The sequence below is a fragment of the Sphaerodactylus townsendi genome, linkage group LG06 (genome assembly GCF_021028975.2).
Source record: "Sphaerodactylus townsendi isolate TG3544 linkage group LG06, MPM_Stown_v2.3, whole genome shotgun sequence".
Taxonomy (NCBI): domain Eukaryota; kingdom Metazoa; phylum Chordata; class Lepidosauria; order Squamata; family Sphaerodactylidae; genus Sphaerodactylus; species Sphaerodactylus townsendi.
Genome location: NC_059430.1, coordinates 53,179,344 through 53,204,426, shown reverse-complemented (window position 1 = coordinate 53,204,426; position 25,083 = coordinate 53,179,344). Strand labels below are relative to the sequence as shown.

General features: G+C 40.7%; 1 protein-coding gene across 7 annotated transcripts in view; it reads right to left on the bottom strand.

Annotated features, from left to right (window-relative positions):
* PPFIA2 (PTPRF interacting protein alpha 2) overlaps window positions 1–23,662 on the bottom strand; it is a 320,885-nt gene extending 297,223 nt beyond the window's left edge. For 3 of the 7 annotated variants that reach the window (XM_048502302.1, XM_048502308.1, XM_048502311.1), the window contains exons 1-2: window positions 23,382–23,662; window positions 8,041–8,291 (exon numbers count right to left, since the gene is read on the bottom strand). In XM_048502302.1, the coding sequence (XP_048358259.1) occupies window positions 8,041–8,289 (249 nt within the window). In that variant the 5' untranslated portion in view covers window positions 8,290–8,291; window positions 23,382–23,662. Of the gene's footprint in view, window positions 1–8,040; window positions 8,292–22,170; window positions 22,317–23,381 lie in introns of those variants that run through there. The other 4 variants (XM_048502306.1, XM_048502304.1, XM_048502307.1 and 1 more) reach the window with 2 other exon arrangements.
* Window positions 23,663–25,083: the final 1,421 nt, after the last annotated feature.

The following is a 25,083-nucleotide window of genomic DNA, read 5'->3' as shown; positions in this document are numbered from 1 at the left end:
TTGGCACACCAGCGATAGCAAATGTGTATTGTACCAGGCTTTGGAAATCTGATGACTGGGCAGAACACATACAGTGGGGAGATCCTGGCAAGTCTTAATATTTCCCTTTCTCCTCTCACTCCTCTCGCTTCCCGCCCTCCCCACCACTCTGGCAAAGTTATTTTTGTTGTCAATTATTTCAGATTCCTGGCAGCATCACCACCTCTTGCTGTGCAACTCCAAGAAAGCACAGGACCCCAGCAAACACTGCAGCCAGTCGGAACACACCAAAAGCAAGACACTAATTTGAGGCAGAATCCCCAGGGTGCACAGAGAGCCCATCCCAGGGGGCATGTTTCATTTGGCCCCCGGGCAGGTAGGCAGGTGGAGAACAATGACTGGTGGGCATAACTCTCTTCCCGCTTTGCACCTCAACCACAAGAGGCACCTGAGAGGCTGTGGCAGCATTAGTAAACGCACACACTGATGGAGAAAAAAAAGAGTGTTGTGCCTTTCCCACTCTTTCAGGCAGATTGGATGAAGTAGCAGATTCTAGTAGCTGGATTCACTGCTTCATTCTGTGCCAACTGTAACCGATAAAAGTTGTGGTCAGTTTTATCCCAATTAAATCTTGTCTGCTTTTCTTGCATGCTTGGTGAGTCTACTTCACTGTCTTCCCACACCCTCAGGAGCTAAATTAATACAGGGGGGAGTGGCTAAAATGTGCAAGAAAAAAAGAATGGCATACTATTGAATGTTAACAACTATTTTCTTACCAGACTACATCCCCCTTCCTGAATCAGCACAATCTTTATTGCTCAACTGCAATGAAGAAAATGAAACACTATCATGAATTTCCTTAATACAATGCAATTAAAACTTAATATTGATCACATTGCATGTACTTGTTCAATACAGCAAGGTCATTCATTATATTTGTCTCCTTATTTCCTGTTTATCCTCCCCCAAATCTACAAGTTTGCATTTGCAAAAAAAAAATAGAGCTTTTCTGCCAAGTAAATCTTGGTAGAAATATCTTCAGTTCAAGTGGAATGTACAGTGACAGTATGTTTGTATACTGTCATTCTTGTGTGCATACTGTCATTTATGCTATAGTCATTATTATTTTATTTACAAAATGTGTATGGCAGCATTTGGAGTATTAAGGGGCACCATTTGGAGTCACAAGGGACACCGAGGTAGCTTATTTAAAACATGCATAAGAAAACTGGTCATTTATATATTTACTGTCTGGTAAAGATAGGGCTGTTACCATACTAGAATCACATTATTTAACAGCTGTCTTGATGATGCATTCAAATCTATAATCAACTCATGCCTAAATGTTCATTTGTATACAAGCACTCATTTTGCACTGGAACTAAAAATGGAATATAATAAATAAAATTTTAAAATAATTAAAAATCAGCCCCCTGACCCACATAATTAAAGCAATTTAAAAAACAAAGTTTTGGGACAGGTCATCCACCATGGCAACCAACGTTGTTTCATTGTCATAACCAGGACTGAACCAAACTGGAAAGGATCCAAACAATCTGTTTCATCCAAGAATGCTTGAAGTTGTCCAGCCATCATTCTTTTAATCATCCTACTCAAAAATGGAATGTTTGAGACTAGTCTGAAATCTCCTAGGCCCATGGTAGCCTGCTCTAGTAGTAGATGCACCACAGCCCATTTCAACTTGGAGACTCTCAGCTCCAAAGCTCTGAACAATCTCACTCAGTGGCTTTACACAAACACATTAAACAGCAGTGATGAGAGAACAGAACTCACGGCAAACCATAAGATCAATTGCACCCACTTGATTCTGCACCTGTAGTGAAGACTTTTTGTGCTCAGACAGAAAAGAGTGGTACCACCATAAGGCTGCGCCCTTAAAACCATACAGGTGGGTAAGAATGGAATGATCAATTGTATCAACATTTAAATAAAGTATATGTACATTAACTCAACAGCATATAAACAGATATAACATCAAAAACCAAAGAGGAGGCCAGTGATAGCTATTGGGGGTATGCCAAACAGAACAAAAAGTCTTCATCTGATAGCATAAGTCTCCATGGAGAGGAAATTCCAACATTTCTGAACCATGGACAAAAGGGCATTTCCTCCATTTGCCATTCATTTACCCTCAGGTGGCAGGGACACCCAAAGCTGGGCCTCTGAAGATAACCAGAGATTCTGCCTCAATTTGGCCCCCGGGCAGGTAGGCAGATCTTTCTTGGGGGAATTTTTAAATCAGCATTTCATTTAACAGATAAAATGAATTTCCTTGCATGACCTTCTCTGTATTACAAAGAAAATCGCCCTTCGGGGATGGGGCGATACAGAAATCGAAGAAATAAATAAAATAAATAAAAATAAAATCTATATGTATATGATCTCAAAATCCCCCTAAGAAAATGTTAATCTGGATTTGTATTTCTTTTCTTTTCTTCGTTTTTGTCTAGTCTGTTTGACATGGCCCCCTGTAGCAAATAGTTCAGGTTCATAGGAAGCTAATGATATATACTCCGTATGGCAAACGCCAGAAATCAATTTGGCTGCTGAAGTTTTTCTACCTTCAGTTGTAAAAAAAAAAATTGACTCCCATACATGGAGGCAAAAGAACATTGTCACCATATTTTTTCTGTAATCTACTTTCTGCATAAATTATGCTTTAATATTTTAAAACTCTTTAAATAAGGGGAAAACATATTCATCCTTCACTATGTAATTCCAAATAAATGCTCATATGCTGTATCTTAAATTAGCTCTTTAAATTCTCATCAGCTACTCTACCAGAAGTGTAATAGTGGAATATTTTACATCTCACATAGAACATAAATAAGGTTAGACACACAAAAAAGTATATAGTAGAAGCTAAACTATTATTAGATCAGTATTTCCATCTTATCTGAAGTTCAATCTCATGTTAAACAACATAATATGTCCTCAAGAATAAACCCAAAGCATCAGGCTTGATTCAGAACATATTGTTGCATGCTGTATTTATAATTGGCAGCTGTACTGGTCTGAATGAAATTACATGCAAACTTTCTATGTGAAAAATTAATAACGGTAGAGCAGTACAACTAGAAATCTCCTCATATAGTTTCCACAACTGTTGTAGTTCAGCTCTCAGCTCACTTTGTAAGAACCACATTTCCTATCAGAAAAAGGGAGACAACACATTCTATCATTTTCCATTCAGTTTCTTTCACTCAGTTTCTCCCATCCTTGTCACCTCCTGTGTTGCTGCCTGGCCTTGACACTAAGCTGACACCAGAGTTTGATCTAAGAACCTGCTCAAATGCATATGATGCCAGCTATTCGGTTGCTCTTCAATGCAACCTTTTTGTAAATGCTTTTTAGGATTCTCACCATAAACCCTGCCCAACAAATTTACTATGAGTCCACACTTACAGCGTCTGCGCTCTCTACCTTTTATTCATGTTCCACCTATTTCTGTATCCTGCCCAACAGCCCGAGTTCTGAACAGACCCTTCTCTCAGTTCTTCTGGATATTAATGTCCTCATGCTGTCAACATGTATAGTGGCAGTACTGTACAGTAATCCAAGGTGTGGTGATTGTTAATTGAAATTTACATGTCTCATCAGATCTTCTCTGGTAATCCTGATCTTGTTTGCTTGTGTAATCTAGATATGGTTACCAATCTACAGGGGTGGCCAGGAATTATAATTGCATTATAACTGATCTGCAGACTATGGAGATGCATTCCTTTGGGGGAAATGATAGCTTCAGAGGGCAGACTCTACAGTATTTCATAGATTCTAGGTGAAATATATAAATCATGCTAGAGTTTCCATTTAGACAAGCAAATTTTTAAAAAGATATTCCGAAGGGCCTTCTCATTGTTGTCTCAATTATGCAGTTTTCTGCTGCGGAATATCCACTTTATCAAGTGCAATTGAAAAAAAAGTTAAATCTTATTTTATAAGAAAACAAGGTATTTAGAGATTTGTTAAAATGGTCAATTTACTTTTATCTTGAAACTGCTGTTCTACTCGCTTCAGTTTGTCTATTTACACATTTTATAGGCTAAAGATCTGCAAGGCTCAGAAAGGATGGAAACCATATACACCCACGCTGCTCCCCAATTTTCCTTTCTTCCCAGTTTTTGTATATTCCCCCCCCCCTCTCTGCTTTGCCTTCTTTTCCAAGATGCTGTTACATTCACTCAACATTCTGTTCTGCAGGAGTTCACTAGGCCCAGGCTTCTGTTGCTAGGCAACTCCATAGTACTGACTGCTGTAACACAGCACTTTCCATTATCTCAAGACAGCATTTTCTAGTTTGGCAGCACTTTAACTACACTGACCATTAAAAAAAACCTCTTGGGGTTTTTTTCTCTGTAAACCTGGGGATTCTCCCATGTCTGTTGAAAGTAGGGTTGCTAGCTAACAGGTGGAGATCCTCCATTACTACTTGGAGAAAATGGCTGCTTTAAAAGATGGAGTCTATGGTATTATACACCACTGAAGTCCTTCCCCTCTCCAAACTGTGCCTTCCTTATGCTCCACTCCCCAAATCTCCAGGTATTTCCCAACCTGGAGCTAGCAACCCTAGTCGAAATCCTACCTCACCAGTGCATAGCCCTTTTGTTCAGACTTTTTGATCTTCAGTTTGGATATCTTCACAACTAGATATATTGATGATTATTAGTGGATATATACAGATTTTTTTAAAAAATGTAAACCATTTTGAGACATTAAAAAAGGCCACATCTCTGAGGCCAATTTTACATGAGTATGAATAAACCCAATAATGTCATAATAGAATATTGAAAGTCCTCAAATCATTGTGTGTGCATACACTGCCAAAGAAATGACTTCAAGAGGTCATTATCTACATAGTTTTTATGGGAAATATACTCTGCAAGCAAACTGATGAGAATCTCATAATTTCCTCCTACTTTCTTCATGCTGGCCAAAGTTAACACCATTAACTTAGTCCTGAACAAAGAGTAATCCTGAATAACTTCATTTTTGTGCTTTATGATTCACCAGGCAGTGCTGCTGAGTGATGCTTAGTCCTGTTACAGTTCCATAGGGAATAATGCAACTACAGTCAAGCATGCATGCAGTTCTGGATAAAAATTTCAATGTTGTTGCTAAAGGTAAGAAAGTAAGGGGATAGATAGCACATGGACAGAAATCAGATAAACCAGATCACTATCATAACACATTTGCATATGACAAGACATCTGAATGCATGCAAAGCAGAAGGTCTTACATTTACAAAAGTAGAAGAACTGAAACACATCTCCTTTTACTTTAAACTAGACAAGCTGCATTAATAAAGTTAAAATTTGGAAATGCACTTCTGCCCTGAGGAATTTGGTACGGAAACCCCCAACTGACTTCAGTAAAAATCAGCCAAATAATTGCCAGAAACTTTAAAAAGAAAACACAAAAATGACTTACACCATAAAGTATGGGACATGGGAACATGGGAACATTTAGTATCAGGTGCAGCTACTGGTAAAGAGAGTGTCCAAAAGTTTCAGTTTCATCACAAACTCACAAACTCAGTGCTCCCCCACTCCTTTATGGATTACAACTGGTCATTATAAGAATTACTGAGACCATGGCCATTTCCACACAGATCATCAGACGCTGGTTCAATGCTGTCAGGGAGCAAGCTTTTTCTGATTTCTCTCAGCACTGTGATGCATTTGTGCACCTCCCAGCTTTGCTCCAATTTTTCTCAAAATTGCTTTGCTCTGGAGATTTGGGGGAAATTGTAGAAGTCCTGGATGGCTGCTGTGTGAAAGAGTTTGGGTTTTTGGACCCACCCCCTGCCGCCAATATAAATGCAGCGAGAGGCGCCTGTCCCACATTAACCTGGTCACAGTGATCCACACATTAGTCACCTCTAGATTGGACTACTGCAACCAGGGCTAGGACATTCTCAGCCCTGGCCCCGGCCTGGTTTGCTTTGTTTCCAGGGCCCTACAGGACCTAATGCAGTCCTGTAGGACTTGCAAGATGGAGCTGTAAGCCTATGGTTGAAGCAAAGGTAAGATCTGAAATAGACCTCTATAATAATCTTGCCTCCCCTTTTCCCCCTCCCCTTCCCTAATTGCAATCAATACTCCAATAGTCTTGATATCACCATCTGTTTTAGGAATTTTAACATTGGATTATAGTTTTTAAACTATTTAAATTGTAGGCTGATATGATTTCTCTAAATTGTTCTCCCTACGTTCCATTAGAATCTTTACTTACCATCTAATGATACCTTAGACCCGTGGTGGCGAACCTTTGGCACTCCAGATGTTATGGACTACAATTCCCATCAGCCCCTTCTAGCATGCTCAATTGGCCATTCTGGCAAGGGCTGATGGGAATTGTAGTCCATAACATCTGGAGTGCCAAAGGTTCGCCACCACTGCCTTAGACCATTTCCACATGGACCAACAACAGTGCATCAGGGACAGTAAAACACGTCCCTGACGGCACTGTTCGCATGGCTGCCGCTCCCCTCAAAAAATGGTGGGAAAATGCTGCTTTCTTGAGTGAGTCTTTTGGAAAGTGGCGTCTTCCCACCAGCACCGTTTGAAGCGTGAGGGCGCTGCTTTTAGGAACTTCTGGTTTGTTTTGTTTACCTACCTTTTCTCCCTGCAAACCTCCAGAGGGTAGGAAGGACATGCTCACGCTGCCCTCCGACCCCCGGGCGTGTCCCTTCCTCTATCCAGAGTTTCGCAGGGAGAAAAGGTAGGTAAACAAAACAAACCGGAGATGGCTCTGTGCAGAGCCACCCCTGTGGCCCGTGGTGGCTTTGGGACCACCTGTACTGGACCATGCGAGCAGTCCCAAGGCTCCACCAGCATAACTGCTTCTTCTGCCTGTGCGAAAATGGCCTTAGTCACTGCATAATTGAAGACCTCTCTGCTCTTATTTAAAAGTTCTCTAAATTAATCTGTCTTTCAAGTTTTCCATTCACACATGAAAGTACTTTCACTAGGGAGCCAAAATAATCGATGCTTTTTATTAAACTAAGTGCTTGCAAACACCACAGCATCATCTTCATATTTACCATGAATGAATTTAATCTGCATCATTTTGAAGCCCTTTTAGAAATATTACCTGTCAAATATAAAAAATGTCTTTACATGGCACAACACCAGCTTCTGTTTTTAAACCAGGTGAAGTTGAAAGACACTTGCTACAGAGGAAAGTACTCTCACGCTCTGGTTTGCAACCTGCAAAATTGTTAAGCCACATCTCATCTACAAAACTTGGCTCAATAAATTGTGTGCTCTATTCCCAAGGATATCACCATATCTTGTTTGGGTGAAAGTGGAAAGCGATGGTGGGTGGGGGGGGATCACAACACTGATGTATCTGGAAAAAACTCTTTCAGTTATATCAGCACTCTGACATGATTTAACAATGTGATTAGTAAATTTAAAAGGCATAATGCACAGAATGTAATGGTTCACTTCTCCTAACTGAAGAATTTCTTCCAATTGTTTAATGGAGGAGAATCACTGGATTGCACAAATACCTAATTTTGGAAGAATGATGGCACAAGATGGACAGGATACCATTCTTTTAGTAGGTACATATAAGGAAGAATATTTAGTAGGTACATATAAGAAAAAAAATAAGAAAGGTACATATAAGAATATCACAAAAGAGTTAAAACAACGGAATGCTCTGAAATTTACATATCTGTTATAGGCATAGGATCCTTTACTTCATTGCATCTATCTTGTACTTGATATTGTTAATACAAAACCATGCCTTGTCTTAGTTTAGGGAACAACTGACCAATTGTGTTTTTTTTCTTCCCATGCATCATTATTTGCAGAACACAGGTACATGTGTCTCATTGACAAAGACTTCCTAAATAATCCCAATACTTAGAGAATGCACAGAGACGCATATGCAGTGCTACTGAAATGAAAAAGAAATACTTAAGTGCAAAACAGATACACTTGCAGGTTGCAAGATGTATCATTACAGATCATATTGTCAACTATATGTACTTTTTAGGCATTAATGTTCCAAACACATTTAAATGCAACATACCTGTGGAAGTGCAGAGCTGAGCTGTCGCTGAAGGGAATCTCTGTCATAGATGACATCCTGAAGGCGTTGCTGTGCAAGAGACAGACTTTCCTGCGTCTCCCGAAGTGTATCAAGGAGACGATCTCTTTCATCTAGCATGTTCACCATCAGCTGTTCAAAGTGAGAATCTGAGTCTGACCCACTACTCTGGGACCCCCTTTGACTCATGGGGGTGTCCTCGTTGATCGTCGGCATCACTTCGCACATCATTTCTTAAAATGAAAAAAAATTGAAAACCTGAAGTATAACATATATAAAATAAGTATATCATTCAGATAAATTGAGCCTACATGATTGAACAAATTTAGGTTTCACATTTTAAGCTGACCACTAATTCAAAAACTGTTTGTCAGCCATATAAAGTACTAGGTAATTCCATATAAAGTAATGGATCTGAGCCTGTTTATGTAACCCCCATGCTCAGAATGGGTTGACCCAGAAAGGGATGGAGACTCAAAGCAGCAGAAGCCTACAGAGCTCATGTAGTTTGGAGGAGACAAGGCTACCAGACTCGGACCTTGGTTTGTATAAGCCTTTAACACCTTGTTAAGGTAACTGCAATGTTGTTGGGAACTAGTTTCCAAGATGGCGCCGATGAGGGCTGCCTCGGTGGAATGCTCTCAAATGGCTTCTACATTTTCTACTATTTCCTGCAATTTACAACGAATTTCATACTCCAGAGACCTTCTGCTAAGAATTAGGGAACGTTTCCTTAAGGAGTGGCTCTCTGCAACTTTACCCCTATCTGTCTTTACAACCACGGAGGAAATTTCAGCACAGGAGGCAGCCATTTCCCGGCAACAACAGATCAGCAAAAACAAGCACAGGCGGCAGAGACGAAGAGGTAAAAGGGCGGGAATTTTAAATAGACTAAGGAATAAGGGAATTTAAAAAACCCCGCTCCCTTCAATCTTTCTTACCAATTTATGCTCACTTGCCAACAAGATAGATGAAATACTTCTTTTAAACAGATGCAATTCTGATTTTTACAACGCATCTGCCCTATGCTTTACTGAAACCTGGCTAAATGAGAGCATTGATGAAAATAGCATGTGCATACCGGGGTTTCAGATATTTCGTTCAGACAGGATTGCAGAATTATCAGGGAAGAAAAAAGGAGGAGGATTATGTATATACATCAACAAAAGCTGGTGTCAGGACATAACAATAATTCAAAAATTCTGTGATGAAAACTTGGAGTCCTTACTTATTAATTGCAAACCCTTTTATTCCCCTCGAGAGATAAATTCAGTTCTGTTCTTTTTGGTTTATGTTCATCCACAAGCGTCTGTAAAAAAGGCATTAAGAACTCTAGCCGGTCAGATTATGGAGGCTGAAGCCAAATACCCCGATTCACTGGTTATTATTTTGGGAGATTTAAACAAAGCAAACTTAAGGGAAGACCTACCAAAATACTTTCAGCATGTCAACTGTCCCACCAGAGGCAAGAATATCTTAGACCACTGCTATACAACACTGAAAGATGCTTATCGGTCTTTACCACGAGCAGCTGTAGGCCATTCTGATCATTGCATGATTCACCTTGTACCTGCTTACAAACAAAGATTTAAAGCCACAAAACCAATAACTAAATCAGTGAGAACTTGGACTGAAGAGGCAAAGCTGCAGGCTTGCCTTGACTGTACAGACTGGAATATTTTTAAAGACACCTCTGCAGATTTGGATGAACTCACAGATACTGTAACATCATATGTCAGCTTCTGTGAAGATCTTTGTATACCAACAAGGAACTTGCGTATATATAGTAACAACAAACCATGGGTCACAGCTAAACTTAAGAAGCAGTTACGTCGTCTCCAAAGTTAAAGAAGGCCTACAGAAAGGGTGATAAAATGCTGTATAATCAGGCCAGAAATGTATTATCAATCGAAAGGAGATCAGAGCAGCAAAAGAAACTACTCTGAGAAAGCTAAAAAAATCCAGTTTTCACCAAACGAAACAACAGCAAACATGTGGAAAACTCTCAAATATCACCGGTTACAGCAAACCACCTTCCCAAGCTGAAAGAAATCAGCAATTGGCAGACGACCTAAATGTGTTCTACTGTAGGTTTGAAAACAATCTACAGTCACCTTTCTCCACAACCTCTATCTCAGATGCACCAACAATAGCCAAACTTCCTACAACTGAACCCATTTCATTGGGTTTACAACCCTGGTGATCTCAGAAAAGGAAGTGCAAGATCTATTTCACAGACAGAAGCCTGGAAAAGCACCAGGCCCAGACAAGATAACACCTTCTTGCTTAAAAGTCTGTGCTGTCCAATTGGCCCCCATTTTCACCCAAATCTTCAACAAATCACTAGAGATGTGCTATGTTCCTTCCTGCTTCAAACACTCCACTATCGTCCCAGTGCCGAAGAAGCCTTCCATCAAGGAACTGAACGACTACAGACCAGTTGCTTTAACATCTGTAGTTATGAAAACTTTTGAAAGGCTAGTGATGTACCATTTGAAAACCATCACGGATCCACTGTTGGACCCCTTGCAATTTGCATACCGAGCAAATAGATCGACAGATGATGCTGTTAATATGGCTTTGCACTATATCCTACAGCATCTTGAATCGTCTAAGACCTATGCAAGGGTCCTCTTTGTTGACTTTAGTTCAGCATTCAAGACTATCAGACTTGGACATTCTTCTAACCAAACTAAATCAGCTAGCAGTACCTGAGCATATTTGTAAGTGGATCACAAGCTTCCTAACAGATAGGAAACAGCAGGTGAAGCTAGGAAAAATTACATCAGACACCTGTAAAATGAGCACAGGGGGCCCCCAAGGCTGTGTACTTTCACCACTTCTCTTCTCTCTGTATACCAATGACTGCATCTCAAACGATCCATCTGTTAAAATACTAAAATTTGCAGATGATACAACAGTGATTGGTCTCATTCGAGACAACGATGAAACCGCATACAGACGGGAGGTTGAACAACTAGCCTCGTGGTGCCACTGGAACAATCTAGAACTGAACACACTTAAAACCGTAGAAATGGTGGTAGATTTCAGGAGAAACCCTCCCATCCTACCTCCTCTCACAATACTAGACAACACAGTATCAACAGTAGAGACCTTTAAATTTCTAGGCTCCATCATATCTCATGACCTAAAATGGTCACCTAATATCAAAAATGTCATCAAAAGCACAACAAAGAATGTTCTTTCTGCGCCAACTCAGGAAGCTCAAACTGCCCAAGGAGCTGCTGATACAGTTCTACAGAGGAATCATTGAGTCTGTCATCTGCACCTCTATAACTGTGTGGTTTGGTTCTGCAACCCAACAAGATCGACACAGACTTCAGAGAATAATCAGAACTGCAGAAAAAACAATTGCTGCTAACCTGCCTTCCATTGAGGACCTGTATACTGCACGGGTCAAAAAAAGGGCTGTGAAAATATTTACTGACCCTCGCATCCTGGACATAAACTGTTTCAACTCTTACCCTCTAAACGTCGCTACAGAGCACTGCACACCAAGACAACTAGACATAAGAACAGTTTTTTCCCGAATGCCATCACTCTGTTAAACAAATAATTCCCTCGATAATGTCAAACTATTTATTATATTTTATTATATAATTACTGCACTACTTTTTTCATCATTCCTATTACCCATCTCCTCCCACTTATGACTGTATGACTATAGCCTGTGCTGACATTTTATTTTATTTTATGATTTTACATTTTATGTTTTCATTACTATTGATTGTTTCCTGATTGCTTACTAGACCTATATGACAATCATTAAGTGTTGTACCTTATGATTCTTGACAAATGTATTTTTCTTTTATGTACACTGAGAACATATGCACCGGAGACAAATTCCTTGTGTGTCCAATCACACTTGGCCAATAAAGATTCGATTCTATTCTATTCTAGTGGGAAGATAGTTGTTTATTTGTGTTATGTTGTAAATGTTGGAGTTTATTGTTTCAGGGTTTTTTATGTTTGTAATGGGTGAGAGTTCTCCTGGAAACCTTCATCATGTTGAATCCTGTTCATCAAGCCCTTGGAGTCTTCAGGAGTCAACCCACTTGCAAAGAAGAATTGGACTTGGCAGTATCAGTAGACTGTAAATATAAGGACTTGAAAATGCAACCTGAACAGGACCTTGAAGTGTGATGTTAAATGTTGATGTTATATGTTAAGAAAGTAAACTATTTTGTTTTTAAAATTTGTTGTTGCAAACTAATTCCAAGTTCTGCCCCACAGAACCCACAGATAAAGAGGTTACATTTACATTTAAAGTCTCATCAGCAAATTGACACAGACAGTATCCTTCACAATCAGGGCAAAGATTTCCTTTTTTAGTTATTTTCTTTTACCTGCCTTTACCCACCCACCACTCTGTTTCATGCATTTAGTCTTCTGCTTATTTATACTGACATCCATAGATACTATTAATTGCCAAGGATAGCTCTTACCATCAGTTTCTAAATCAGGGTCTAACCTGCAGGAAATCCAAGAATGTTGTTTCTGTCTTCAGCCACATTCAGACATCAGAACAAATACCTGCTTATTCACAACTGGCAAAAACCCAGCTTGGGTGCCAGGCTCACATACTTCCTCTTCCCTCCCCCAGCACACAAAGTACAAATAAAAGTTTCCTAGTCTGGAAAACCATTAAAACTCGCCAGATTTTATGATGTGTAAATGCTCTGCATGGACAAATTGATAATTGTTGCTTCCACGCAATCTGGAATACTCTGTCATACACTCTAGAATCCTGAGCTGTGGAAAGGAAAACTGCAATTTACCCCAGGCTTGCATTTGGACATTTTGAGAAACTGGAGTTTGAAGGCTTCCCAGGACAGAAAAGTTTTGGATCACTTCCTATACACGAAGGAGAGAGCATGCAAACACAGCAAACCAGTAAATAAATCTAGAGGTTTGTCATGACATCTGAATGTAGCCACTATTCTCAGCAGCTCATCTATGACAGAGTCAGCCCTTCCCATAGGAGACTTCTTCCAATAAGAATTAAGAGTTTCTTATTAATTGCCTTATATACCATTTCTTTCTCAAATTAGGTTACAGGAAGACAGAATTTCTACAAAGTTAATCTGTTCAAAGATTGTTCCAGCCTAGCCTAAGGGTAGCTTTTAGAAAAGCGATTAATGTCACAATCATGATAACCTCTTTAAGATTTCTACTACTGGGAAACACAAGGTGATTTCGCAGCCCAGTACATGAAACCAATAATGTTGTTGGTTATTTTTCAATAAATAGTATAGTCAATATATATATTGTTTAAGAACAGTGTAAAAATATTAGAAACTATGGAAATGAACAGAACCAGCATATTTCAGATTTTTACTAAAATAATCACCATCTTATGGGCAGCCCAGTCTGAGGACACACCGAGTCCCCCTCTGGAGCCAGTGCACCCCTGTGCTGGCATGAGTGCCCATCCCATTGGTGTAAGGGACATATGTGCTGGCAGGGGGTCACTTACTCAGACGGGCAGACACTGCATGGCTCTGTCAAACCCAACCTGGAATCCTCTGCTCGCGTCCAGGCCCACTAGCATCACCATGGGTATTCCAGGGGTGGGGCAGGGAGTGGAGCCAACCTTAGTCGGCTTCCATTTATTTATTTATTTATTTATTTATTTATTTATTGTATTTGTATACCGCCCTCCCCGAAGGCTCAGGGCAGTTTCCAACAAAATAAAAATTTAAAACATCATATATATAAGTTAATTAAAATACATAAAATATTAGACTAGAGATGGCTTCAGCTATTGCCCATCCTGTCCCCTTGTGCCAGTGGAGCTGGCCTCCAAGATACACCACATTTTCCGTGGTGTATCTTCACTTTCCCCTAAGGGGGAATCTGGATTAGATTTTTTGTTTTGAATTTTTGGGCAATCTGCACCACAGGAAAGCCCTTTGAAGGGGGGCAGTGGTGCAGCAATGCCATCCTCGTCTGCCAACCCAGTCAGGATTGGGCTGTAAGTCTTTGAATGTTAAATGGAAAAAGATCAATAAATAAGAAGCAAAATTAAGAACTATTAGATATCTGATACATCTGTCTGTCCTACTGTGTAAAGCTTCACTCACCCAATGGTAACATATTTACTTGAACTTTTTGCAATGAAAATTGGAAGAATGGGTATGCCTATCTTATTTGAAAACTGCTATTTAAAGAAACAATGTAGAGAGCTATGGATCTTGTGCACATTGCTGTGAACATCCACCCTCTCTTAAAAATTATTTAGATCAGTACACTAATATACAACTGATTACTGGTGGCTACATGTATATATCAATTGAAAAATGCTGGATTTAATATCAAGCAAAATATTACAAAAGTTCATCAAGTATGTCTGCTGGTGTCTCTCCCAAGCAATACATAGGCATCCCCATCAAATAATCTCTTAACTGTTAAGGCTGTTCTCCAACTCTTCATAACACAGAAAACTAACATATATTTAGTACTTACAGCCATTCAAACCCTGAGTTGTTTGTCAAACTAGTATAGCAAATATTCTGTTCTTAAATCCTTTCCCAAACTATTAGATGCATTAACTTCTGTAGGAATTTTTCAGATAGATAAGTGCACCTGCTGTTATCTAAAAAGTGGATTTCCTTGCACACTACTGAATGATTAGAATCATGCTCTGAAGATAAGTTTGGCAGGAACTCAAGCTAAAAAGAAGGCCAAGATATTTTGAAGATTATAGTAACACTAGACCAAAAGACAGGTACTGCATGTATCTGGAGCATTTTATCCCACCTTTTAAAAAGGAGTTCATAGTGTTCTCCAAGGAAATGATTTTCCCTTCTCCACATTATAGAGATTGGTGAACCTGGGCATGGTTAACACAAGGTGTCTCATGGAAGAATGGGAATCTGCAAGTGTATTTCCCAGATCCTAGTCTGAACACTCCGAGGCCCCTTCTGCACATGCAAAATAATCCACTTTAAATGCACTTTGCAGCTGTGTGGAATAGCAAAAATCACTTGCAAACAATTGTGAACGTAGATTGAAAGTGCAAAATTCTGCATGTGTGTAAGGAGCCTAAGTGACAATACCATAAAAACAAACTTTCCTACTCATATCCCTTGACTACTGATTTGGATCTGCACAAACTTCTAGTCAGAACTGCACAGTTCTAAAATGGAACTGAATCTTAAGCAATGCCGGCATAGAAATAGGGACAATGCCTGACCCTATGCCTGGTAGTCACCAAGAGAGGTCTGCAACAGGTAAAACCAACTGCACCACATATATAAGCCTGTTCAAATTTATTACAACTAACGCAGAGTGTTTAACTTATCACAATTTCTGCTTAGAACACACCTTAACATACTAGAAGGGGACAATATTCATGTTACTGAGCTATGAAAAATAGATTGAATAGAATTTCAGTACACTCCCACTCACCCTAATTCTCTTCATGGGATAAGCCAGAAAATGCTGTTGTTACAACTGTGAAGAAACAAATGGCATGCAACATCTCAGCCATAACTGGCAATCTGCCCATACTGAAGGAGGAAGAGATTGTTTTAAGATGTTGTATATATAAGACAATTACTCTGATTAGCCATGTTATGTGGGATTTCTAGCATGCCTATGTTCTGCCACTGAGTCAAAGTTCACCCTTGTGGCTTAACCAAGCTGGACAACTTGCCTAACAGTTCAGGGATCCATGCATTGCATGAAAGATGCCAAGGTTAATAAAGCCACATTTCTCTAGAATTTCCCTTGGAAGATGGAAAGAGGTGTGTAAGTAAACTGTTACCTACTATAGACATCACTGATATAAGCTGCCTATACATGTAAGTTGCACTGAAGCTATGCAGCACTGACAGAAAGGGGAAGGTAGACACAGAAAATGCATTGAATCAAGATTGACAGTCAACAGGGGCAATGACTGTTCTTCCATGTTTCTAGGACTCTTCTTGACCATATGGTGTGGGCAGGAACGGCTAAATAGCCATACACTGCTACCTGTAGAATTGCCTGTGACCAGTGTCACAATCGGCAGTTATGTAAAGGAGATTATTATTGCGGCTACATCTGTTACTCATGTAATGTTGTTCATATGTTTGCATCACAGCTGTCTGGGTTCTGTTGCCAGCAAACTGGCATAAGCATAAAGATAAAGAGAGCATTCTCAGTGGTAGTCATCCTACTGGAAGAGTTCAAAATTGTATACATTACAGATATGAGGAATAGATCATTTAAGGTTAGAGCTATATTCAGATATTTAGGTGTAGTTGGGATGGGATAAGAGGTAGTGGTTGAAATATCAACCACTGAAAGGAAGTGTAGATGTACACCTAACATTTTCCCTACCATCATCTTTGAGCCAAGTGATGCTGCTAGCATGCATGCAGCTACAGTGCTGACCTATGACGAAAGAGGCCCAAATTCAAATGTCCTTTCAGCCATACAGGGCAGTTACTCTCTATTATCCAACATCTTTCAGTACTGTTGTGTAATACACTCCCCCTGCCACACACACAAAAATATCCTGAAAAAAAAGTTGGAATAAAAAGGAAATAAATAAATGTGCTTCACATACAACACTGCTATTCTTTTTTAAAGTGTCAGACTATTAGCCAACTAGAATCCAAATTCAATGAAGTATGAAAAAAAGTTCATACTGAACTTTTAAAAAAATGACATCAAAAAACCAACTACGGGAAAATTAGTTTATTTTTTCTTCTTTTTCCTCTCTACGCAGAAAGGAAACAAACACAGCAATTTATTACTTAAGGAAAGGGACAGCAAAAATAAGGAGAAAAATTATGAATGAACCAGAACTGTGGGGTTTCTTGAAAAGCCACCTTTAAATAAAGAATATACAACAGATGTAATAACAACTGAACACAAAGAATAATTTAAGCTATAGTATACTCTCACTCCATTAAAGTGAATGGGAGTTTAGCAAATGGATTATATTTTGCAAATTTAAATCAGTTCTGTAATTTGAGATAGTCACACCTGACTATGGTTTATTAAAATGAGAGATTTCAAACACTTCTTTCAAGATTTTTTCAGTGTAGGAATATCTTTCTGGAAAAATTATCTAATGGGATATTAATATTAAATATGTTTAATGGTCTAACTTCCCAGGTAACTAAAATCTTTTTTTCCCTGCAAATTTGATTTTTAAAACTGATTTTTTAAAAAATAAAATGCTTCCTAAGGGAAAAAAACTATCTAAAGATAGTTTTCTGTTTAAGATACATTATAGTCCAAAGTTATTTATTGTGAAATAAGGTTTTAATTACGTAGCATGAGGTTGTGTAGTTGTGCAATATTTAATTTTTGGTGAACTAATTCCATTAATCCATTCACAATGTCATGCTCTTCCAGAGGTTTCTGTAAGGTTATTTTGGGCTGTTTTTTCCCAACTAGAAGGTATTATCACACATGCTTGGTTTTGCAGTTCTCAAAATGGTGTATTTATTTCTGCAGAGACAACATGATTCTTCTTCACAGGAAAACTGCTATAAAATAAACAGAGTTGAGAGAAACGCCTTAATCCCATATTGTTCCTTTGCAAACCTACTTACACAGAATCAAATCCTTACCCCTTTAAGAGGAACATTTTAAGAAGGTCAACAAACAGAAGATTGTTTGGGGTGGAACAGGTCTACACTGGAAATCAAGTGTGAGGAGAGAAAAACAAACAGTAAAAATGAAAGTGAAATATTTCATGTGTATAGCATGAGGTTTATCATATTTATCTCTCTGAGAAGAAAATCTATAATGGCAGCAGGCTTTGGGAATATTCCTAATTAGGGAACATTTTGAAAGAAATTCCTCTACCTATGGGTAAGAAACTGTTACAGCCTTAACAGGGGTAAGGATTTTATTAAAGGGATTCTCCACCAGCTGCTAAAAAGTGTAACAGCACACAAAGGATTTTTAAAAGTAGCAAAGGGGAATGAACGCTCACGTTGGCAGCGAGAGGGGCCAAGAGGGGATCTTTTAGACTGTGTAATATGGAGAAGGAATTCTAGCAATGGATATTCCACAGAGAAGCAAGAGTCCAAATTGAGTTTAAAAGTTTTATATAAATTTGTTTAAAAATACAAACACACAGTGAGACATAAGAGCACATACATTCAAGTTCCTAAGATATAAAAAAGGTTTTAAAGATAGATTGGATGATAGAAATGGAAGGGTTTTTTTGTGGGGTAATACATTACCTAATGATTCTTAGAAGAGTAGAAGTAGAAGGCAGGGATTCCATGCCAGCACAGAAACCCAATGAAGGACGAATCCATGTCTCAACACCACAGCAAGAGAACATGTGGCAATGAGCAATATGTTGCAGGTAAACTGAACTTTTATAAGGTGGGTCGTTCCTTGATGGGAAAGGAACCAATCACACTACGTTTCACATCTGTGCTGGGTCTGGGGGTGCTGAGGCAATTAGTCAGCTCATCTACTGCTAAGCCCGTGACAATGGGACCAAAATTGCTTTGTTAAGCTAAACGAGGAAATGCTGAAAGACTTCCATGCAGATTAACTCTTGAGAGTTACTGCCCAGGATATTCAGATTTAGCTGAGACATTTAGATCAGGATAAGGTTAAGTGGTTTCAGGAGAGACATGACAAAGGGAAGGAAATGCAAAGAAGCAACCCTTTGTTGCTAACTTGGTTTCCAGAAGAGATAGGGAAATGCAGAATCTGATAGCAAGTTGGCTTTCCATATTCTTTGCCTTTAACAGTATCTTTGCAAGGTGAGGTAATCAAGCATTCTAGTTACTCAAATGAGACCTCCAGGTTATGCTGGGGTAACTCATCCATTGATTAGATTTTGTAAAGCAGACCTGTGACCTTTGGACATGCTGCTACCTACACCCATAGGAGTGCTTTTGGCAACTGGCTTTTGCCAATATGATTTTAAAGCAGAAATATATATAAATAATATTCTGGGGGTCCTTTGGGTCGTTACAGTACACATGTGTGCAAAATGCAAAGACTGCAACAGTGGTGGTTCAAATGAAACATCATGAGAAGTGCTATGAAAGTACAGCAAAAAAGTTGTCCAAATATGATTAACTTATTAAATTGGAAATAGTTCACCTTGTAATTGGCTAAAGGTTCGAACATCCAACGATGAACCCTTAGCCAATTACCTTGAAGGATGCAGACCCACCCAAGCCCTGTGAGTCCTGCACACCCATTGACCATTGCTAGGCTCATGGAGGAGCTGCTCTGTAGACCTGGCAAAGCCCTCTCATCTCCCCCACCACACCCCAAGCATCCAGGCCAGGCCGCTGCTCTGCAGACTTGGCAAAGATCTCAAACCTCCCCTTCCCAACACCCAGGCTGGGCTGGCAGAACCTCTGCTCCGCAGGCCAGCAAAGCCCTCCTGCCTCCCCCTACCCCAACCATCCAAATTCCACCATCCCCCACCCTAACCCATACCTTCCAACCCTCCCTCCACCCAAACCTCACCTTCTTACCCTCCTCCATCCCAAACCACACTTTTACACCCTCTCTCACCCCAATACTCATCCTGCCATCCCCATCTCAAGCCACACCCTCCAAACCTTCCCCATCCCTACCCACAGCTTCCAACGCTCCACGCACTCCAACCCTCACCTTGCCACCCTCCCACCACACCAGGCCACACTTTCCAATCCTCCCAACACCCCAAGCCTTACCTTTCAACCTTCCCCCATCCAAGCCCCACGTTGCCACCCTTTCCCACACCAATACTAACTGTCAACTCTCCCCCCTAGCTACACCTTCCAACCCTCCCACTATCTCAAGTCTCAAGTTGCCATCCTCCCCCACCCCAATATTAACCTTCCAAACCTTCCCCACTCTAATACTTGCTTATCAACCCTCCCCCACACCTTTCAACACCTTTCAACCCTCCCAACTCTCCAAGCCTTACATTTCAAACCTCCCCCTACCCCAAGCCTCACCTTGTCACCCTCTCCCACCAAACCCCTCACCTTTCTGACCTCCCCACCCCAAAACACACCTCTCCACCTTTTCCACCCCCAAGCCTCAGATCCACAACCGAGTAAGTGGAACACATTGCACTGGGATCAAGGGCCCCACTAAAGCCCATTGCAGGGGAGATGCTTCCTCTTCCACCCTTTCCTAGGGTCCATTGCATCTCCCTCACAATGGGTTTTGCTGCTAGTAATTTCATAATTATCTGAGTATTTTAATAGTATAACATAATCAATAATTTTGATATAGTTGTAAAACTAAGCTGAAAAGTTATTCTAAAAATGAATTGTAAATATTAAGATCATACCAACAAGAATAAGTCTTTATGTAAAAAAACATGATTTAACTCAAATTTTACTAACTAGTGATTTAAATCAATTAGATTTAAATCAAATCCACCTTGCTAACTTCTAAACTTTTAGAAATAAATGTGAAATGGAAAATATGGTTGCCCACAATACACCACATGCCTCGTTTCTTCTGCAGCAGAAGTGTTCTGAGACATAATGGTATTTTACTTAGTGCTGAGTCTTGCATTCATTAGCAGATGATGATGAGATAATTGATTAACACTCATGCCAAATATAACAAAACCACTGATTGCAAAATGCCCTTACCACATCACAACTTCTGAAGTACAATGGACAGAGGTGATAAAGTGCTGTGTTCTACAATGACTGGCCCAAAATCATTTTAGCTAAATCCATTACTCTTTAATTCAAAAATAAAAACAATAGGATTGTATTGTCTCCTAGAAAACTGCAAGGTAAGCCATCCAAAATCATAGGCATGATTCACATATACAGAGAGATGAGGTGGTAGAAATGAGAGGTGGTAGAATAGTCCACAGACACATGATTGCATTTTTGAACGTTCCCCTATGGTAAAAATTCCCTCCAAGTAGAAAACCACACAGTAAACAAAGAGAACATTTCTCTGTTGAGTCAGTTTTTCATTTTCCTTAAGGGTTTTTATGTATATGAAGGAACATTCAAAGCTGGAAGCTATCATCTTGCAGCCTAAAGTGGTACAGTTTATTCTATTTCCACAGGGTTCTGCCATTTCATTCACACTCATTCTCCTTCATGTGTGAATCTGGTCCAAGATTCCATGTGACTTGATGTCTGTAGTAGTTTCATCACTAAACTATGATTACAATAGAGCACCTTCAACAATTCAGGATTTTTCATAAGAATCTAATTCTAGCCTGAATAATCTTGTTGGACCAAACTCCCATTCCATACATAAAATATGCCTTTTGAGGTCATAAAACTAATATTTTAGCATTTCAGTGTAGAAAGAACCTGCTCTTGATTAAAATTCAAAGTACCAGTGCTATGAATACTTGCATGGATATACCCATTAAAATCAATGAAACTAAGTTCCAAGTAAACATACCTAGAATTGGGCCATAAATGTTGGTTCTGTTTTGGCTAAATTCAAATTAATTCCTTTCAGACAGCAGAAGTGAAATCTTTTTTCACAAAAACTTCTAATTCTCATACAATTTGAAATCATACAAAATGATATAGTTTTCTGGAGACAATTATATTTCTACAGAAGAACTACATTGGAACTTTAATTTTGACATGTGAACATAAAACTGGAATGTGTAATCTTTTAAAGCATCAAATAGATGTCTCTGACTGGTTTGGATAATCAAGTCATTTTGGAACAATGATAAAGTCCTATCCCATCTCCCCTGATTGACAACAATTTCCCAGGGCCTCAGGTGAAGACTGTTCAGATGTGCAATTTGGGAGTATTTTTAAGAAGTGGAAATGCCAAGTATTGCGCTGAAAATTCTCTTCATGAATAGCACAGGTGCCATCACTGATCATAATGTATACAGCATCCCCAATATTAGTCATATCAACTGAAAATGTGTGGTAAGAACATTGTTGTTACCATAAATTATTTTAATCAACAGTTTAATAAAACATGTCCTCCCAAAAAAGAGCCCACAACATTATGAACATTATCTATGATCTCCACCATCCATAGTCTGTGTAGAAGACATCAAGTTAAGTTACCAAATTTAGAACTGCAGATGCACTGAATGAACAGGAAACCAAGCCATTTCTATACTTCAAGATTACTTTAAGGATACAATCACAGAAAACTCTTTCTCACCTTATCTCCAGAAGAGCACCATTAAAGGACGGCCTGCTATTCTGTATTTTCCAGTGGCTGAAAAAGCACCTACATCAAACCTCCCTATTCTACACTACATTTATTCTGGTCCTACAGGTGAAAACTTCTCAGCAAAGCAAACCGAATCAGCTCTTCCATTCCATCTGACCCCACCCACCCTATTCCCTCCAGCTCTCAATATCAAACACCTCCCAGTATAAAACCTGGGAGCGGGAAAGAGAAATATTCATTCTGCTCTAGGGTCAGTTACGTTTGTGCCCTGCTATATTGCTGATCCAGGTGATTTCCTTTCCCTCAGGTGGACAGAACAGTTCATAACGCCTAGAAGCTTGACAATGGCTCTTCTTCCGTTCAGCCAGAGTTCACCTTGAAGAATTCCAGTTGCAAAGGAGCAGGGCTCACCAAAGTACTATTATTATGTACTAGCAGTAGTAGTACTGACGTCACTTTTCCATCTAAAGACCCTTGACTTGGAGCTCTCGATTCCTCTGTGCCTTGAATAAAATTCTGCCTTTAGTGGAGAGAAGTCCTCGCCGCCAGCTACTTTGTCCCTATGGCCCCCATCTCTTCCTCCGCCTGCCCCCACTCCCGCCCTTACGCCCTGCCTGCTGTGACATCAGCGGCGAAAGCTGGCCCTTCCCATCTCGTGCTTCAACGACGGTGTCCCTCCTCTTGACAGCAGCCCACAAGCGACGCCGGGCTTGAAACTCCCCGTCCTTTACTCCTCCGCTTCTCTCCCTCCCGTCTTTACAGATGCTGTCAGCTACACCTCACTTCACGCACAGCGAGCAGTTGCAGGAGGGAAAATCCTTGCCATTGTCTGACTCGCCCTGCATGCACAACCGTCCTCCTCCTAGTTAACTGCTTCACCACCGCAGCTCTTGCACTGAGTTATGAGATCACCTCGTGCAATAAAAGAAGAAGAAGAGCAGAGCCCCCTTCAGCCCTACCTCCGCTCCCTGCTAAGGTGCCGCTGGCAGCATGGCACCAACTAAGGCTGCCGGTGACTCCTCCGGCACTGCCTCCAGCAGTATCTCATCAGTTGACTTCCTAATATTCCACCCAGGATGGAAATAAACCTCGGCAAGGAGCCTCCCCCCTCCTGACAAGCAGCCACTTCGGCGTTTGCCAGCTGGGTCTCCAGAGGCGGGCAGACGCGCGCGCTAAGGAAAGGCAGGTAGCTTCCGTACCTAATGCCTGATCTGCTGGCGGCGTCTCCAGTGAACCAGTCCAGACCGTAGCCTCTCCCGAATGGGGGCGCGCGCTCTCCCGCTCTCACGCACGCACCAGGTCCGCCGGGCGCTGCTCAACTCGCCTCCGGTGCGAGACTGCTGCTGCCGATGCTCCGCGGAGAAGGCCCCAGAAGCCCTCCGCGGTCCGCGTCAGGAACCGTGCGGCAGCACCTCAGCATTTTCTCCTGAGCAGCCGAAAGGGGAAAACGTCCATGAGAAATATGGCATATTACAATTTTTGCTTTGAGGAGCAGCGCTCGGATGAGACCATTGTTAAGAGGAGGGCAGGGGAGGAGACGCTTCTTAAAGCCCCAGCAGCCCCTTTTCCAGCCCAGGAAAAGCGGGGATTAAGAAGGGAGGGGGCGTGCGAAAGGGGGATTTTGCTTTCCTTGGAATTAAACTTCGCAGAGTGACAGCTGGAATGGTCCATTTTCCCCCCAGCCTACGTTCACTCTGGACACGACTCTTAACTGGAACAGTTTGAGCAGACTTAAAAAACAACAACAACCCCGTGAAGCCAAGTTACACTCACGGAGATTTTTGTGTGTGCCATAATTCACGTGCGCGGTGTGGGAACAGGGGCGGACATACAAGTCAGCTACTTGATTAAGAATCATTCATTTCTTCCGAGTTGCAGATGTGGAAAGGCACAACCTGGGGAACTTATTCCCAACGAGGGGCGATGCAGTAATATCCCAGTGCAGAGAGATTATTATATCACGAACTCATTTCGTATTTTATGTTTCCTTTCCTCGCTTATCGCTTTTACAGGCTGCTATCGCAGCGAGCATGATTTCTCTCCAGAAGGTGATCTGATCAGAACGGCATGAATTCTCGATGATCTTATCTGAGATTTATTCTAGCTCACAGCGGATCTTCTGGAATCAGGGATCTCGTGTAATCAATTTGCTAGAGATCTGAATACTCAAAGCAAGGACCGAAATCTGTTGGGCGTTGGGCTCCGTTTGGTGTGTTTAAAATTTTTAGGACGATAGTAAAAAAAAAAAGCCTCTTCCTTGCAAGGCGTGAGCGTCTTAGGGTCACTCATCTTAGTACAAAAGCAGAACGTGAGGTTGCGGGGTCGGAAGACACGTTTTCGCTCCCCTTTCCAGGACTAGGGTTTCCCCTGGAAGCTGCTGCAGTGGTTTCCACCAGCCCTTAAATAAATTCTGAAGTAATCACGTCGAGTTCTCTCTCTGTCTCACGCACGCACACACAGCTCCCCAGATGCAGCTGCGGTGTTTTCACAGCTCGCCCGGCGTTAATTCTCTGCCAACCACCCCCACCCTCCCAAAGGACACCCAGAGCAAGAGTTATTATTAGAGAAAGGAAGTCAAGGAGAAGAAGCCAAGCCAAGCAGCAGCAGCACTTTCCTTCTTCCGATCTGGGATGACATTTCGCACCGTCAACAAACTGGATGGCAGTGGATGCTTTTTCTCTAGGTGTCCATAGTTTGGTTACGCCCTTCTGCTCTGTCAGTAGTGTCCGGATGGGTTTCTTCACATGCAGATTTTTTTAGAGTGAACTCTTCTAATTTATCAGGGCATCTTTGATAGCCAAATATTGTACTGGCAAGTAAAAGCCCTTGATTTCAATTAGACGTATTTCAAGGTAATATCTGTTGGGTTCAGGGCTGATAGCTTCAGCCTGATCCTTTGAA